The sequence below is a fragment of the Xiphophorus hellerii genome, chromosome 11 (genome assembly GCF_003331165.1).
Source record: "Xiphophorus hellerii strain 12219 chromosome 11, Xiphophorus_hellerii-4.1, whole genome shotgun sequence".
In the NCBI taxonomy this organism is placed as follows: domain Eukaryota; kingdom Metazoa; phylum Chordata; class Actinopteri; order Cyprinodontiformes; family Poeciliidae; genus Xiphophorus; species Xiphophorus hellerii.
The window spans coordinates 11,099,060-11,115,658 of NC_045682.1; the positions used below are offsets into that span (position 1 = coordinate 11,099,060).

The following is a 16,599-nucleotide window of genomic DNA, read 5'->3' on the forward strand; positions in this document are numbered from 1 at the left end:
GTTTGAATGATATTTAGTCTACCATGTTAAACATTTAGGCTAATAAATTCTTTTACATGTTCCATCTAGCTTCAGAACATGAGCTTTGTTGCTCTCAAACTAGTTGTTTAGTTTCAGACTTTTAACTTTGGCCCTTTGGACCAGCTTTTAGTTTCGAGTTGGTTTGGAGTATTAGCTTCAGAGCATTACCTAGGCTAGGGTAGGGTTAGGGTTAGACAAAACCTTACTTTAAAAAAATCTTAAACTATCTGAAATATAACAACAAAGAATGTTTATAAGTAACAAATGACTTACTGAGAAGTAAGGTGTGCACTTCCTCCCACTCTTTTTTTCTAATTTGTATGCTAACTTTGCAGAAATAAGGCGATTTTGCTTCATATATCATAGTTTGTTTCTTCATGTTTTAAACTGATAACTGCTTTTTATACTGCTTACAAAAAATGAACTGATTTTTGAGTGCTGTTATATGTAGTGGGCTCATTCACTTCCTCTGCAGTGCATTCAACGCTGCTTTGTACTTGCTGGTTAAGTGTCAAAGCACACGTCGCCATCACAGATACACACTGCGCCCTGTGAAAAATTTTAGGCCCTTTAACTCCACTTGCAGGGGCTTGCCTTATTATCCCAGGAGTAGTGTCTTTGAGATTTCTCTAGTTTAGCATTCATTATTAAAGACCATCTTCACCACATTCAGTTCAGAGCCTCTTTCTTTGTCTTTTCTTTCTCTGGCTGTGCTGAGTGGCCTTGTTAGTTGCACACTGCAGAAATCTGGCACACATTCAATTGCTCATTCTCTGAGTTTAATATTGTTTTTGACTTATAACGTACTGTATGTGTGTGTGTTTCCAGTACGGCTGTGTTGGTGCCGTCGTTTCTCACTAATGTAAATTAGCAACTGGACTTACATTTTCTTCCCATGTAAATTATTCATTCTTTTGACACTTTTTCTGTATATCTAGATTAATGTTTGTATATGTGCCCAGAAACTAGAAGTCACATGGATCATCTGCCAATTTCAAAATAATAACAATAATCCTTGCCTGCCATCACCGAAGTAATGATCTGTGCTTGGATTTCACAGTTTCACAAACTGTCTGGTGGGTAGGTGACTGGTGCAGATTTAATGACCACACACTTTAGAAAACCGGGAAGAGTGAACCAATTGCTTGAATGTTTTATGCAGGAATCAGAAAACACAAAACTCCACATCTGCACTGGAATACGTTGCATTAAAAAGCAGATCTTCTTGTGAATATCATACATTATAAACAAATCATTTAATAATTGGATTGTCAGTTACTGATGTTTCTGTTGTATGCCAATTATTTGAATTACAACTTTTGCCTCTATGCTCTGTCCTTCCTTAGCTGTCCCCTTCCCCTTGAGCCACCGCCTTACAATGAAGGAAGTGTTCGACTGTGAAGGCAAACCTCGCGTAGATCTGCTGAAGGCTCACCTGACCAAGGAGGGCCGTGTGGAGGAAGCTGTCGCGCTTCGAATCATCAATGAGGGAGCAGCCATCCTCCGTCAGGAGAAAACTATTCTCGACATTGAGGCACCAGTCACAGGTATCACATGGTTTAGGGATGTTTGCCAGCTTTTCATGGCAAGCTGAATTAGGCTAAACCTGGAACTAATTTTTTATGATCTTTAGTTAAATATATGAAAGACTGTAATTCACTACATATGTTTTGATATGTCATAGTTTGAAAATGGGCTCTTTCTGACAGTGATTTAGCATGTTTAGCATCAAAGCCATGGAGCTTACTTACCTAAATTAAAGCTAGTCAATTTATTATTAGGCTGTTTTATTATTAAACAGTTTTGTGTACTTCTTTCAATCCTATTTAAATCATTACTGCTGTTTATTTTCACCCCCAAACAGGGGACAATTATCTAAAAAGGTAATGTACAATTGAGGCTGATGTCTCCCAGTAAATTTAGCATACATCTGTTTCAGCAGTTATCCAAATCACATATATCGTTGACATGTTGATGTACATCCTAGTCACTGATCTGATGTCTATTCTTTGTTCATATGCATCATTGTTGAGGAGCATTTAATGAGTAATTCTTCAATTTATTTGTCCTTGCTGTATAAGTATGAGAATAGCTTTTTACTTAGCTACTCTTTAAAATGGGAAAGACAATAGATCATTTTCAAATGAGGTAGATGTGTGTTCATCATCATTAGTCTGGAAATGGCAGTAAGAATGTAGCTGCTAAATGTAATCTTATCTGCGGTCATGTTAATAATTCAAATATTTAAAATAACCGAACAAACCTGGACGAGGATTCGAGTTATTGTCGGATGTAGAGGGTTTCAATAGTTTTATTGAAGAAGGAAGAAATAATAACTCCAAAGTTGAAACTGAGTCTTAAAAATAAAGCATGCACTATTTAGTTATTGATTTTGGCCCTGGGGCAACAGTTTGTAGAGAATAATCGTAGACAGTCTGTTCTTTGGTGTTGTTCAGGATGAGTATTTTTAGTATGCCTCCTTCTTTTGATCTTTGTTATTGTTTCAGGCCAATCGATGTTTGGTTCAGATAGGAACTTACCAGGAGAGCTTTATTGATGTTGCCCTGGTCAGATTTAAATTTTAAGTAGTTTTGCGTTGATTGTTTTGATGTAGGAAAACAGAGATTACTGGACTAAAAGGAAGCTAATGGAGACATTTTCAGTCTATGGCAAATTTTATATTTTACACCATTTACAGAAAGACTTTATAGACTTAATAAAAGTTGCTATTTCAGGAATTAGCAACTCTTATTCCTGAGTTGCTAATTCCTGTCTAAATGTTATTTCTTTACATTTAGACCCACAAATAAGTGTTTTGTAAATATACCAACATAAAACATATGACTTATTTGTCAGTTGCAGCATTGGCCTATTATTAAAATAATAATAATAATAATAATAATAATAATAATAATAATAATAATAATAATAATAATAAAAACGACAGAAGTGTAGTTACGCCATAATTTTAAAAAATAAATAAATGTTGTTTTGGACTTATCCAGCAGATCTCACCTCAAATTAACTAAGCATTACCAGGCCTCTACAAAGCGGAATGACTGATGGTGTAGAAATTCAGGTGTGTTGAAGTCAGGAGAATCTAAAAGTTGTTGGATGGCAGGTCTTGAGGACTGAATGTGTACTTATGTACGTTGTGTACGTTTTATGCAAATCGTTGTTTTAAATTTCCTCTGATTCCCAAAGAGTTAGTTCTTTGGACATTTGATTTGAAACCACTTCACATGGTTTGTTAATGCTTTGTTTCCTTTCACATGCATGTTTAATACGACGAGATGCATGATATTAAATATATATCTAACCACCAGTATTAATTAAATAGCTCATGATCAGCTCAACATTTTCAGAAGTGACAAACTGATGAAAATCACATCTTCAGGCCTCAGCCTCCTGGTCTAAATAGATGTTGAACGTATTGAGGTGAAAATCTGCAAAAGTATTGTGTGCGGGCATTTGTACGTGTGTTTCGTATCTTTGTGAGCTCGGGTGCATTTGAATTTCAATGTGGCTTTCGCCTGCATGTAATACATGGGTGTTTGTGGATGGGCCTGCACCTATGTGCGCATGTGTGTGTTTGATTGCTTTAGTCACACAAGCAGTCTCCCACACACATTGCTCTGAGCTTTGAGTGGGCGAAGGCCACTGTGGAGCTGATAGGGGAGACGGAAAAGCGAGAGGAGATGGAGGATGAGCAGGAGAGAACGAGACAGAGCGAGTTGATAATGAAAAATTGAAGGCAGCAAGGAAATGAGATGTAGGTTTGCACTCCAGAGCCATAGTGTTCGCTGTGAAAAAGCATACATCTCCCTGGGGGCTTGGGTTTCTTCTACCCCTTTGAGGTTTGCGCTTCTCATTTCTCAGAAGTAGAGAAAGGAGGCCTTAAAGACCACAGAAATATCTCATTACCATCATGTCCTCAATGTAATTGCTCAAAGTACTTCCATAATTATTTAAAGGTCTCGTCAGTGGCACAAATCATCCTCATTATTTCCAAACTATAAATGTTTTTTTGTTTTTTTTACATTTTGTACAAACAATAGCCATATTGAATGGACAAAATCTTTCTTTACTCACTGATGATCTCAGCACCAATAATGTGCTCTGCTTTGTTGTTTACAAACATCAGCACCATGATTTTATTGTCACTGTATCTGCATAGATATCTTCTGATCTGCATACACACAGATTTATACGTCTGTTTCAACACATTATTGCACGTGGCAGACGGATTGCATGAGATGGGTCAGAATTCGTATTTACACCTCGACTATTGTCATTGTGATTTGTTGTTATCCCATGTCATTGCAAGACTGATGATAAAAAGGATGACATGGTTCTTTGATAGCATAGCAGATATCTGCAGAGGATGGGTAAAGCCCTTCAAAACAATCTCCTACGTTTCTACACTAAAACTGACATGTTCATTGTAATGTTGGCGAGGTACAGACCTAAAGCAGTGGTTTAAGTCTGGGCAGACCTGCTCACATGGGAAATTTTAACAAACATTATTGATCAATTGTGTCTTCTGTCATTTATTTATGCTATTTTACCTTTCTTTACCTTTTTTCTTTTTATATGAACAAAAGTTTCCTGTGAACAGGTGCTAAAAATTAGCAGGTTTGCTATAAAGATTAAACACAAGGCATCTGGTTTACACCAATGTGTGTGTATTGTCTATTTTAAATGAATAAAATAATGCAGTGCTTCCAATAGGATGGATTTTTGAGGTTATACTGCTTTCCGTATGCCTGTTTTTGACTTCCTCTCTGAATACCTGTTTGTATTTTCCTGGTGATTAGATGTAAGCTATGTAATACATTGTTTTTCTTTTTGATCAACATTAGGGATGATCTCTTGAGAGTTTGTTCTGGTAAAAACTGATTTTTGGCATCTGTTGAGGTCTGATCTGCTGATTTATCTCTATTACACACTTCTCACTATTGCAAATCTTCATTTCTTTTCTATGATGTAGAGGAACGCTCAATTTGATCAAGATAAGTCAGGCTGCCAAAGATTTTGTCATTTATGCTTGAATCTGATAAATTGACCTACTTTTTGGTCTATCCTTGTTATTCCACCATTAGGGACATCTCATGCGGCATTCATCTCCAGTTAGGTCAGTTGCGGTGACATTGCAGTGTTAATGTCACTGCAAAAGGACCTGGTTATTCTGCAGTTGAACACTGGGAATGCCACAACCTTGACCCCAGTAATATGCAAGATAAAGCAATTTTAATTGTGCAGCTCATTTTTAATAACAAAATTCAAAGTGCTTTATATAATTAGAAGTAAAAACACAAGCAAAAAACAGTATATTTGCTCAACAAATTAAAGGAAAACAATGGCATGCTTAAAAACAGACTACACTTTTTGATATTCCAATTGTTACTTAAAGGACTGCAGAAATGTTAGCCAGACAAAAGAATCGTATACTTGATCGATTTATGACAAAGAAATTGATGGATTATTAGACATTTATTGTCATTGCTTTTCACCTCATTAAATGACACATATTACCACGAGAAAGGATTTTAAGTTCATATCACCGTTCATTGGCCAGTGGAACAGTTTGTTACCATGGAGACGCTTGACTCAGGCTGACTGTGGAGTCACACTGATTTCCTTTGCAAGTTTTCCTACTGCTGGGCATCAAGGGATGTAAAAGCTTCATCTCCCTCCAAAGTACTTTTTGATCTCCCAAATAATAAAATCCGATTTCAACAACAGGAAAATGCCTTTCTGGTTTTCATGATTTTTTACTAAACCAATATCACAAAAAATACTCCAAAAAAACTCTTCAATTGCCAGTTACCTGTTTTTATTAGGTCTGATAAGATCCAACAAAAGCTGTTGAAATGATACTAATCATTTCAATTGGTTCGTATCAATTGAAATGATACTAATAACGAGGCCTGTGTTTTCCTTAAATAGATTATTAGATTGAACTAGCAGTAGACACAATGCAAATACAACTAAAATGTATGCATTTAAATAATATGAAAAATTGTTGATATATCTCTAATTTAAAGGAATTCTTTATGTTTATATAATTCAGGACATTTTTTGGCAAACTTGACAAAGTTCCTGTGGTCAAAAAAGTAACATTCAGAGGAAAAATTTTAATTCCATACCATATTTTTTCCTTTGCTTGTTTTCTAGTCTGTGGGGACATCCACGGTCAATTCTTTGATCTTATGAAGTTGTTTGAAGTGGGAGGATCGCCAGCCACAACACGGTACCTGTTCCTCGGGGACTATGTTGACCGTGGCTACTTCAGTATTGAGGTGAGAATATATTTTTGTATATGCTAAAAGTTAAAAGCAATGAATCCGTGCTCTAAAATAACTAAATCTATGCTTGTCTGTTTGCTCTGACAGTGTGTTTTATACCTTTGGTCGCTGAAAATCCTCTATCCAAAGACACTATTTTTACTTCGTGGAAATCATGAATGTAGACATTTGACAGAATATTTCACCTTCAAACAAGAATGTGAGTACCTCGCAGGATCCAACGAGTTGTTTTTGAGGCTTTTCTTCTAGTCTTGAAATGCTCTTGTATAGCCTGCAGCATGTCTGAAGGAGCTAATCCACTACAGTCTAGCACATGTGACAGTATGAAAGGTTGGATTTTTCTGTCAACAGATGAAAATTTTATGTTGATAGCTAAATGTTTTAGTGAAAAATGTGAGTTGAGATTTAGCATACATTCTCATACGTGCAGCTAATCCATTGTTTTGTCTATTAGGTAAAATCAAGTACTCAGAGCAGGTGTATGACTCATGTATGGATGCATTTGACTGCCTTCCTTTGGCTGCACTCATGAACCAGCAGTTTTTGTGTGTCCACGGAGGACTCTCACCTGAAATACACACCTTAGATGACATTAAAAAGGTAACGGGGAAACAGTAGAATGGCATCTGCCATGTAGTGCTTTGTTAATTTTGTGGTTTTTCTGCCTTAAAACGTTTCTCTTCTTCATGTTAAGTTGGATCGGTTCAAAGAGCCGCCAGCGTTTGGGCCCATGTGTGACCTGCTCTGGTCTGATCCTCTGGAAGACTTTGGAAATGAGAAAACCCAGGAATACTTCAGCCACAACACAGTGCGAGGTTGCTCCTACTTCTACAGGTGAGCAGCACAAGATTAATGTGGGTTTGAGGGTAACCTCCAAAGGAGGTTAAAAGTGGTGAACTTTATATCTGATTTGTAAATTCTTGTTTGGCAGTGAATAGCTATTTTACAGTCTTTGTTATTGTTTAGGTTCTTTAAAAAAGCTAGACTACTTTGGTCTCTTGTTAAAAACATGGACAACTCAGAATTTACCTGAATTATTTTGCATTAAAAAAATCACTAATGACATAATTAGTCCGTGTCCTGCATGGATACTCCATTGATGCACCTCATTTTCAATTGATATCATTACTAACAACATGCACAGAGAAAACAGCAGAAAGTATCATACTAAATATTATTTTTTAATCAAAATGAAAAAAGTAGCATAAAAACACATTGATTTAAACACGGGTCCAAAAAGACCCACTCATGGAAGACTGTGTAGTCAATATGTCATGCATCAGAGGGTTAAAGAAAGAGTACCACCACTCCAGGCCTTTTTCTGGCCTTTTTTTTCTGTTACCTTAGTACACATTGTGACAACATGGTACCTGTAGTACACCACCACCTTACATTCAATAAAAGCTAGTAGAAAAAGATTGACACCACTTAATGTTGAATATCTGAATGAATCAATTACAGTGAAAAAGCTACATGCCTCAGTTAACTTAAGTATTTTTTGTATTGAAATGCCCTTGAAAGTCATTTTATACTGAGTTCAGTTTGAGAGACATCTGTGTAGTCACTATTAAGAAACCACAGTAAATATAAACACAATATTAAGAACCGTTAACAGCCTCTGGTCTATAAAGATCCCTGGATATTAAAAGATTTTATATATCAGCCTGCATTGCTCTTTATCCCTGTCATAAAGTCCAAATACTACAGTGATCACAGTCACTTGACCCATGTGGCTGTTGTGTCTGCAGCAGCACTTATGAGTTGCAGGTCACACTTCACAATAAATTGAACTACTTTAAATTATGGTTACACAGTTTTTCTTGAACGCATCATTTCTACTCTAATTAGATTGAGTAAAACATCAAAAATCAAAGAAGAGAACCGCATAGAAATAAGATCAAAATTTTTAATCTCTGGTGACTAAATGGTGACTAGAGATTAAAAATAGATATTGAGATTATAATCTATTCATAGACATCAATTGAAAGACAACTTAAAATAATAAAAGGCTCATAAAGACTCAAAATAGAGATGGACTGATTTAATGGATGGGCAGGAAAAAGGAGACTCAAAAGTATTTGTATCAGTCGTGTCAGGCCAAAATAATAAGAGGTCAGTTCTGACCTGACGTTGCTGTGGGATGACAGGGAGCTGGTGGAGAAGAGGTGAGGTGGCAATTACAGTGAAAATATTCTTAATGAAAGCTCAGAACCTGAACCACATTTGCTCCGAAAAAATCTGAAAGACTTCCTGGGTTCCTTCAGAGGGGAGATTACAGTCCAGGCAGCGTGTACTGCTAAAAATCATACAATCATACAGCTAAAATTTAATCTTCTCTGATTTTTGCAAGTACCTCTGGCAGTTTCACAAGAGACACAACAATGAGTACAGCCGTGAATATTTTTATCCGTTATTGCGTTGTGTACTCTTCTCAGGGTTTTTTCTCTTCTTCATATGATTTCAGAAAATGTGCGGCTACTTCAAGGAAAACAGGTTTTATTCTCAGAAATTAGCTTCTCTGGACACAGAACATAATTTTGTGGTTGGCTGAATAATATAGCAACTCAGTTCAACACAAAATGCCTCTTTTTATTTAAGTTTTTTTTTTTTACAGAAGACTGAAATGCTAATACCATTAGCACTGTTATGGGGGAAAATATAATTTATATTTCTTGTGCTACTATCTTCGTCTTACTATTTATGTTAGCACAGCAGCAGAGTTGGCTTACAAAAGAATCACTTTAAAACTCCTCAGTTTAAAGAGTAAGGTTTTTTTTGTGATTCATGTTTAGATTTTTGTTCCATATAGAAAGGATAATAATGATAATAGTTGTCTATTCCAGCTCATGCTAACAGATAATACAATGATCATTTTAAAAGGTTAAGTTTAATAAAACATGACATTGTGACCAGCACAAACATAAATGACACCACTATGAGTAAAATGGTAACCTAAAAGTCAAAGTACTTAGTTAATAGCAATCAAAACAATCCAGATGCCTTAGATGAATAAAACAAAACGCTCTCTCTTCCACCAGAGCGAAATGGTCGCCGACTGGTATTCAGTGAGATGGGAACTCGGTGAGGATTGTTCTCTACATGTGTGGAGGATGCTGCTATTATAGTCATCTATCTCCCCCTGGCTTTGTTCTGCCTTCACTCTCACACACACCTCTCCATCATTATGACTCTCAACATCCGTACAGTGTGGATGCAGCACAAAGTACCAAATGCTAGTAGGGAACTGAGAGAAATGCAAAAAACAAAATCTGTTTCAAACACAGTGTATATAAAGGCAAGGGAAGCTATGATAGCAACTTCATAAAGGCAGTTTTTTGGGGGTTGGAAATCAATTGAAAATATACAAACAGTTCTCCATAAAACTGAATACCTCTGATAATCTGAATTTACTGAATTAGTGCTTACTCAGCAGCATCTGGGAAGCGAGTCAGAGTTGCTAGAAGGATGGAGAGAGCAACGCACTGGAGGCGCTGGAAGAAAACTTGATTGAGGTTGTGGAGTTAAGGTTAAAGTATAGCCTATGCTACAATGGAATAGTTTAGATCAAACCATAGTAATGTATTAAGATGTCCCAGTTAAACTATAACCCTAAATCTAAAGAATATGTTACATGACTTAAAAATTGCTCTTCACTAACATTCTGCGTCCTTATTGATTGAGGTTGATGCAAATGCAAACCACGTTTCTAAAATTTTATTAATAAAAATGGAAACCAAATAAGATTTTTCTTCCACCTCACAACTGTGTCCTAGTTGTTCTAGTTGAGTTGTTCTAAAGTTACAATTAAACACCGTTTAAGCTTGTTATTGTAACCTAAAAACAAATTTGACCAAGTCAAAATTATCCTTTTTTGATAGGATACCACTGTGGTTAAACCTAACAGGATCTGACTTTAAGTCAGATTCTTAAAGTCGTAAGTTAGACTTTAAGAATCTGTGTCAGGATCTGTGTTTTTCTGTGTTTATTTAGAGTTTTCCGTGTCCTTAAGTCTCTTCGTTGTCCTGTCCTCCCCTTGATTGTTCCCAGGTGTGTCTCGTCTCTGTGATTACCCTCCCATGTATTTAACTCCACCTGTGTTCTTTGTTCCTCGTCGGGTCCTCGTCAATGTTAGCTTATTCGTCGTCAGTGTGTCCATGTTCCTGCTGTTCGTTGTTTGGACTAGTTATTTTCATTAAAAAAAATCACCATATTCATCATACCTGGGTCCGCTGCGTCTGCCTCACCACCAACACCACCCGCACTTCATGACAGAAGGACCCGACCATACCGATCGGTGAGGCTGCTATCATGGACCCAGCTGGAGTGAGGTTCACTCCTAAAAAGCAGAGCGGAAGGAGGCGGAGATCCGGCAGGGAGGAGAGGGAGCTAGCGGAAGCCCTCGCGGACTTGCAGCGGGAGCTTTTCCGGGGGACAAGACTGGTGTTGGCACCCCCCGGATATGGCCCCCGTCGATACCTCCGTCCGGGAAGCCAGCGACCTGAGCCGCCGGTGGAGCCGGCCCCGCGTCGCTTTCCGGAGACACCTCCCCCGCTGTCTGCCCGGAGACAGCGACGTGAGCCGCCGGCAGATCCGGCCCCTCGTCACTTTCCTGAGCCGCCACCTCCGCTACCAGCTCACAGACGGCGACGTGAGCCGCCGGCAGATCCGGCCCCTCGTCGCCTTCCGGATCCGTCACCTCCGCTGCCAGCTCGGAGACAGCGACGTGAGCCGCCGGCAGACCCGGCCCCTCGTCGCTTTCCGGACCCGCAGCCGTTTCCCAGGCTTCGCTCCGGGTCACCTCCGCTGCCGGTTCCAAGGCTTCGCTGCGGCTCGCCCCCGCAGCCGTTTCCAAGGCTTCGCTGCGGCTCGCCCCCGCAGCCGTTTCCAAGACTTCGCTGCGGCTCGCCCCCGCAGCCGTTTCCCAGGCTTCGCTCCGGCTCGCCCCCGCAGCCGTTTCCCAGGCTTCGCTCCGGCTCGCCCCCGCAGCCGTTTCCAAGGCTTCGCTCCGGCTCGCCCCCGCAGCCGTTTCCAAGGCTTCGCTGCGGCTCGCCCCCGCAGCCGTTTCCAAGACTTCGCTGCGGCTCGCCCCCGCAGCCGTTTCCCAGGCTTCGCTCCGGCTCGCCCCCGCAGCCGTTTCCCAGGCTTCGCTCCGGCTCGCCCCCGCAGCCGTTTCCAAGGCTTCGCTGCGGCTCGCCCCCGCAGCCGTTTCCAAGGCTTCGCTGCGGCTCGCCCCCGCAGCCGTTTCCCAGGCTTCGCTGCGGCTCGCCTCCAGCCGGCGCACCCGAGGCCGAATCAGCCGGCGTTCCAGCCGGCGCACCCGAGGCCGAATCAGCCGGCGTTCCAGCCGGCGCACCTTCCGAGACTCCCAGTGTTCCTACCGAGACCCTGACCTTCTGCGTTCCTCCTGAGACCCTGACCTTCTGCGTTCCTCCTGAGACCCTGGCCTTCTGCGTTCCTCCTGAGACCCTGACCTCCTGCGTTCCTCCTGAGACCCTGACCTCCTGCGTTCCTCCTGAGACCCTGACCTCCTGCGTTCCTCCTGAGACCCTGACCTCCTGCGTTCCTCCTGAGACCCTGACCTCCTGCGTTCCTCCTGAGACCGAGACTCCCAGCGTTCCACCCGAGACCGAGACTCCCAGCGTTCCACCCGAGACCGAGACTCCCAGCGTTCCACCCGAGACCGAGACTCCCTGCGTTCCACCCGAGACCGAGACTCCCTGCGTTCCACCCGAGACCGAGACTCCCTGCGTTCCACCCGAGACCGAGACCCCCCCGCGTTCCAACTGAGACCCCCTGTTCTCCACCAGAGACCCTGCCTCGGGGGGCTCGTCGTCGCCGTCTGTGGGCGGCCCCCGGAACTCCTCGTCGCCACCTCCAGCACCGTGGGCGACCGCCGGACCGCCTCCGTGGTTCCCGCCTCCGGGGTTCCCGCCTCCAGCGCCGCGGACGGCCGCCGGACCGCCTCCGTGGTTCCCGCCTCCGTGGTTCCCGCCTCCAGCGCCGCGGACGGCCGCTGGACCGCCTCCGTGGTTCCCGCCTCCAGCGCCGCGGACGGCCGCCGGACCGCCTCCGTGGTTCCCGCCTCCGGGGTTCCCGCCTCCAGCACCGCGGACGGCCGCCGGACCGCCTCCGTGGTTCCCGCCTCCGTGGTTCCCGCCTCCAGCGCCGCGGACGGCCGCTGGACCGCCTCCGTGGTTCCCGCCTCCAGCGCCGCGGACGGCCGCCGGACCGCCTCCGTGGTTCCCGCCTCCGGGGTTCCCGCCTCCAGCACCGCGGACGGCCGCCGGACCGCCTCCGTGGTTCCCGCCTCTGTGGTTCCCGCCTCCAGCGCCGCGGACGGCCGCCGGACCGCCTCTGTGGTTCCCGCCTCCAGCGCCGCGGTCGACCGCCGGACCACCTCCGTGGTTCCCGCCGCCGCGGACGACCGCCAGACCACCTTCGTGGTTCCCGCCTCCTTTGCCTCCGCCCACCCTGTGGGTAGTTTTTGTTTGTTTTTGGACTCTTGGCCCTTCCTGTGTTTCCGCCCACAATGGTGGGTTGTTTTTTCTGGACTCTGGCCCCCGTCCGGCGCCCCTCCGCCCACCCTTGTTGTGTTTTTGTTTTGTGGGCGTCTGGTAGCCGCCCTTGAGGGGGGGTACTGTCAGGATCTGTGTTTTTCTGTGTTTAGAGTTTTCTGTGTCCTTAAGTCTCTTCGTTGTCCTGTCCTCCCCTTGATTGTTCCCAGGTGTGTCTCGTCTCTGTGATTACCCTCCCATGTATTTAACTCCACCTGTGTTCTTTGTTCCTCGTCAATGTTAGCTTATTCGTCGTCAGTGTGTCCATGTTCGTTGTTTGGACTAGTTATTTTCATTAAAAAAATCACCATATTCATCATACCTGGGTCCGCTGCGTCTGCCTCACCACCAACACCACCCGCACTTCATGACAATCTGACTTAAAGTCTAGGTTACATTTCGTCTTGGCTTTCTATCTTTGCTCACTTTTTTTGTGCAGTGGTTACAAGATGAAGTAGGGAAGATTTTTTTATTTTATTTTTTTAATATTGGGGGAAAATGGCTGCACAGTGGCGCAGTTGGTAGCACTGTTGCCTTGCAGCAAGAAGGTCCTGGGTTCGATTCCCGGCCGGGGTCTTTCTGCATGGAGTTTGCATGTTCTCCCTGTGCATGCGTGGGTTCTCTCCGGGTACTCCGGCTTCCTCCCACAGTCCAAAAACATGACTGTCAGGTCAATTGGTTTCTCTAAATTCTCCCTAGGTGTGAGTGTGTGTGTGCATGGTTGTTTGTCCTGTATGTCTCTGTGTTGCCCTGCGACAGACTGGCGACCTGTCCAGGGTGTACCCCGCCTCTCGCCCGGAACGTAGCTGGAGATGGGCACCAGCAACCCTCCCGACCCCATTAGGGACAAGGGTGAACAGAAAATGGATGGATGGATGGATTGGGGGAAAATGAGTGTGATGACCAGCAGCCTCACAGATGGATTATCTTAGGTGAAAGAAAAGAAAAAAAACCTCTCAGTTTCACACTCACGACGCAGCACTTCCATCCCTCTCTGTCTCTTTCGCTCATACTCACTTGTCAGATTCCTCACTCGTTCTCAGTCACAGGCTCACCAACACATATCATTGTGCGTTTTCACAAAGGAGAGAAAAGGAATGATCGGAGGGCAGCTATTGAATCCATACTGTGTTTCCTAGCATTCATCGATAAATGTAGTTTGACCAAATAAAATGTGACTAAAATATTAATGTATGTTTGATTACGTTTGAATATTATTATAGATTTTGAAACAAGGCGAGTTTCAGTCTTATGTCTGATATTAAAATGTGCTGTAGATGTTTTTTAATAGAAACGGTTATATAACGTTCTTTTGAGGGCAGTATCTTGCTGTGTTGTTAAACTCAAATGTCAGCCACAGAGGAAACCGTAGAACATGTTTACGTAGCTACGCATGTCATTTAAAGCATATTTTTCTCCTCAAGGGAGTGTTACCTATGTGACCTAAATAAAAGGGGAGGATGGCACAGTTTTGCTAGGTGCTTAGGGCACAGCAGTCCCCTTGTTTGTCTTCCGGCATAAACCTTGGAGCACTTTAATATTTTAAACACCGCTGAAAGTTTGATGGGTCCATGGATGGCAGTGACTGCACGGAAGAGCAGGAGAAGATGATTATTACTCAGAAGGTTTAACTTGATGGTATTAGGAGTTTTATGTTTGAGTCGATTTGGATATGTAATTTAAATTTCATGAGTCGAAATGCAATAATTGTATGGTTTATTCTGCTGGAAAAAATGAGGAATTTAGAGACACTCTTAAATAACTGTCAGTAAAGTTTATACATTTCTTTAATGAGCATGATGATTGAGTAAGACAAAAGAACTGAAGAAATTATTAGTGTCACACAGAAACAAAGATTGATCATAGCTTTAACATCTAGTGATTCTGTTTTGCGTTGAAGATTCCAATATGACCACTCGGTGTATACATAATGCATTTCCGTTTCTTTTTGTGTTCTTATTCTTTGCCTTCACAGTAGGACACATTAATCTGGAAACACTGAATTATGATCAGTGCAAACAGTAATTAAATGACTGGAAATTTAAGCTAGTATTTCAATACGCCCTAAAGATGCTGGAAAAACCTTTTACAAAAAATATCTATTTATTAAAGTAGCATAATCTCCTGCTGAAAAACAATCTAACTGTTAACGTTGTTATAATGAAGACAAGTCACTATCTACTTATTTGTGCCTCCATTCGAGCTCTTTATGCTTTAGGTGTCCTGGTGTCTCTCTGTCTGCATGAAGCTTGACTCTTTCAGCAAAAAGAAGAAAAAAAAATGACCCAGTGCGAAAAGCAAATGACAATAAAAACGATCAAGGACACACAAAAAAACATGTGTAGAAGATTGAAAGGAAATATTTTTTGATTATTTAAAGCTTAAGAAAAATCACAAACCGTTTTTAAAATAACAAATTTGCAATTAAAATAAATAGGAACAAATCAATAAATAATCATAAATAAGAGTCAGCCTAAAGCAAAAAACCGGTTAGAAGTGAGTAGCTTCACAGATACATTTTAGCATTAAGTAACATAATAATATGCTTTTGATTCTTTACAATTAGCTTTAAAAGCTCTATCATGCAGATGCATACACTTCTGAAGGTGCCCTGTAGTGTATCAGGTAGCATGATGTCTGGGAAAGCTTCTTTAAGTCTAGCTCATGTTAAATTAAAGCCTATAAACTAATTAATACTCTCACCACTGCTTCATGTCAGCTGCATCTTGTTCTTGACCACTGAATATGAATAACCTAATAGTGATGGCTTTATAGAATATATAAAACCAAACACTATATTTTTCAAATGTGCATTAAGAGAAAAATAATGCAAAAAGTAAAATAGATCCAAATGTGGGAAACTGTAACAATGAACAATTTTCAATAGTTTCTTGCACATATTTAGTCCATGTATTTTACTCGGTAAGGCTTAGCTGCACAACAAGTAATGGGACATGTAGAGGTGCTCACTCCCAACTTTTTCCATTTTTTTCAATAACCAGCCACATATTTGACAGTTTTTAATTACAGTGCTAAATCCATCTTTCACATGTTTCATGGAGACACTTTGGACATTGTCATAGTTGCTGCAACCTTCACTCATGTCTATCTGCTGATCAGTTGAAATATCACAGATTTAGTTGAAAGTTGAAACATTTAATTTATAATCTTTCCTCACCCCCTGCAGGGTGAGGGCTTATGCATTAGGAATAATGAAGGCTATGACAAAAGCACTACTACTCTCTTCCCCTCCAGTAAATTCTTTAATGAAAGAGTGTAATGTTTTGTTTGAATATATTTGAATGTTTTCTTGCCAATTTTTAAAAATTTCTGCCTGTTAAATATCTGTCTTAACTTTATACTATTTTCTAGAATTTTTTATCCTTTTTAATTATTTTTTTCTGTCACATCCCTAATATAGTTTCCGTATATCCACAATGATCGCTGCTGCTTTGTTCGGAGTTACCGCTGGTTCCGCCCCATCCTGTGGCTTATTGAGAGCCGATCAGCACCGGCTTGTTCACTGAATTGTGCGGTGCTGGGTGGTCGAGTGTAAAAGACTTTTACCGGTTTTATCTATTTGATTTTTCTACCGGTATTTTAATAATAGTTTGTATTTTTTTCTTTTTTAGCTCTGAGGATTGAAGGTGGTGCGTTTGGCCCAGATGGTGGCGCCCCCTGTTGCTGTGGCTGTCCCGTGATCAACATAAATCGAT

General features: G+C 41.7%; 1 protein-coding gene across 2 annotated transcripts in view; it reads left to right on the forward strand.

Annotated features, from left to right (window-relative positions):
• ppp3ca (protein phosphatase 3, catalytic subunit, alpha isozyme) overlaps positions 1-16,599 on the forward strand; it is a 205,037-nt gene that overhangs the window by 7,289 nt on the left and 181,149 nt on the right. For both annotated transcript variants that reach the window (XM_032576816.1, XM_032576815.1), the window contains exons 2-6: positions 1,368-1,568; positions 6,199-6,323; positions 6,417-6,528; positions 6,784-6,929; positions 7,024-7,163. In XM_032576816.1, coding sequence (XP_032432707.1) covers positions 1,368-1,568; positions 6,199-6,323; positions 6,417-6,528; positions 6,784-6,929; positions 7,024-7,163 — 724 coding nt within the window. The remainder of the gene's footprint in view (positions 1-1,367; positions 1,569-6,198; positions 6,324-6,416; positions 6,529-6,783; positions 6,930-7,023; positions 7,164-16,599) is intronic.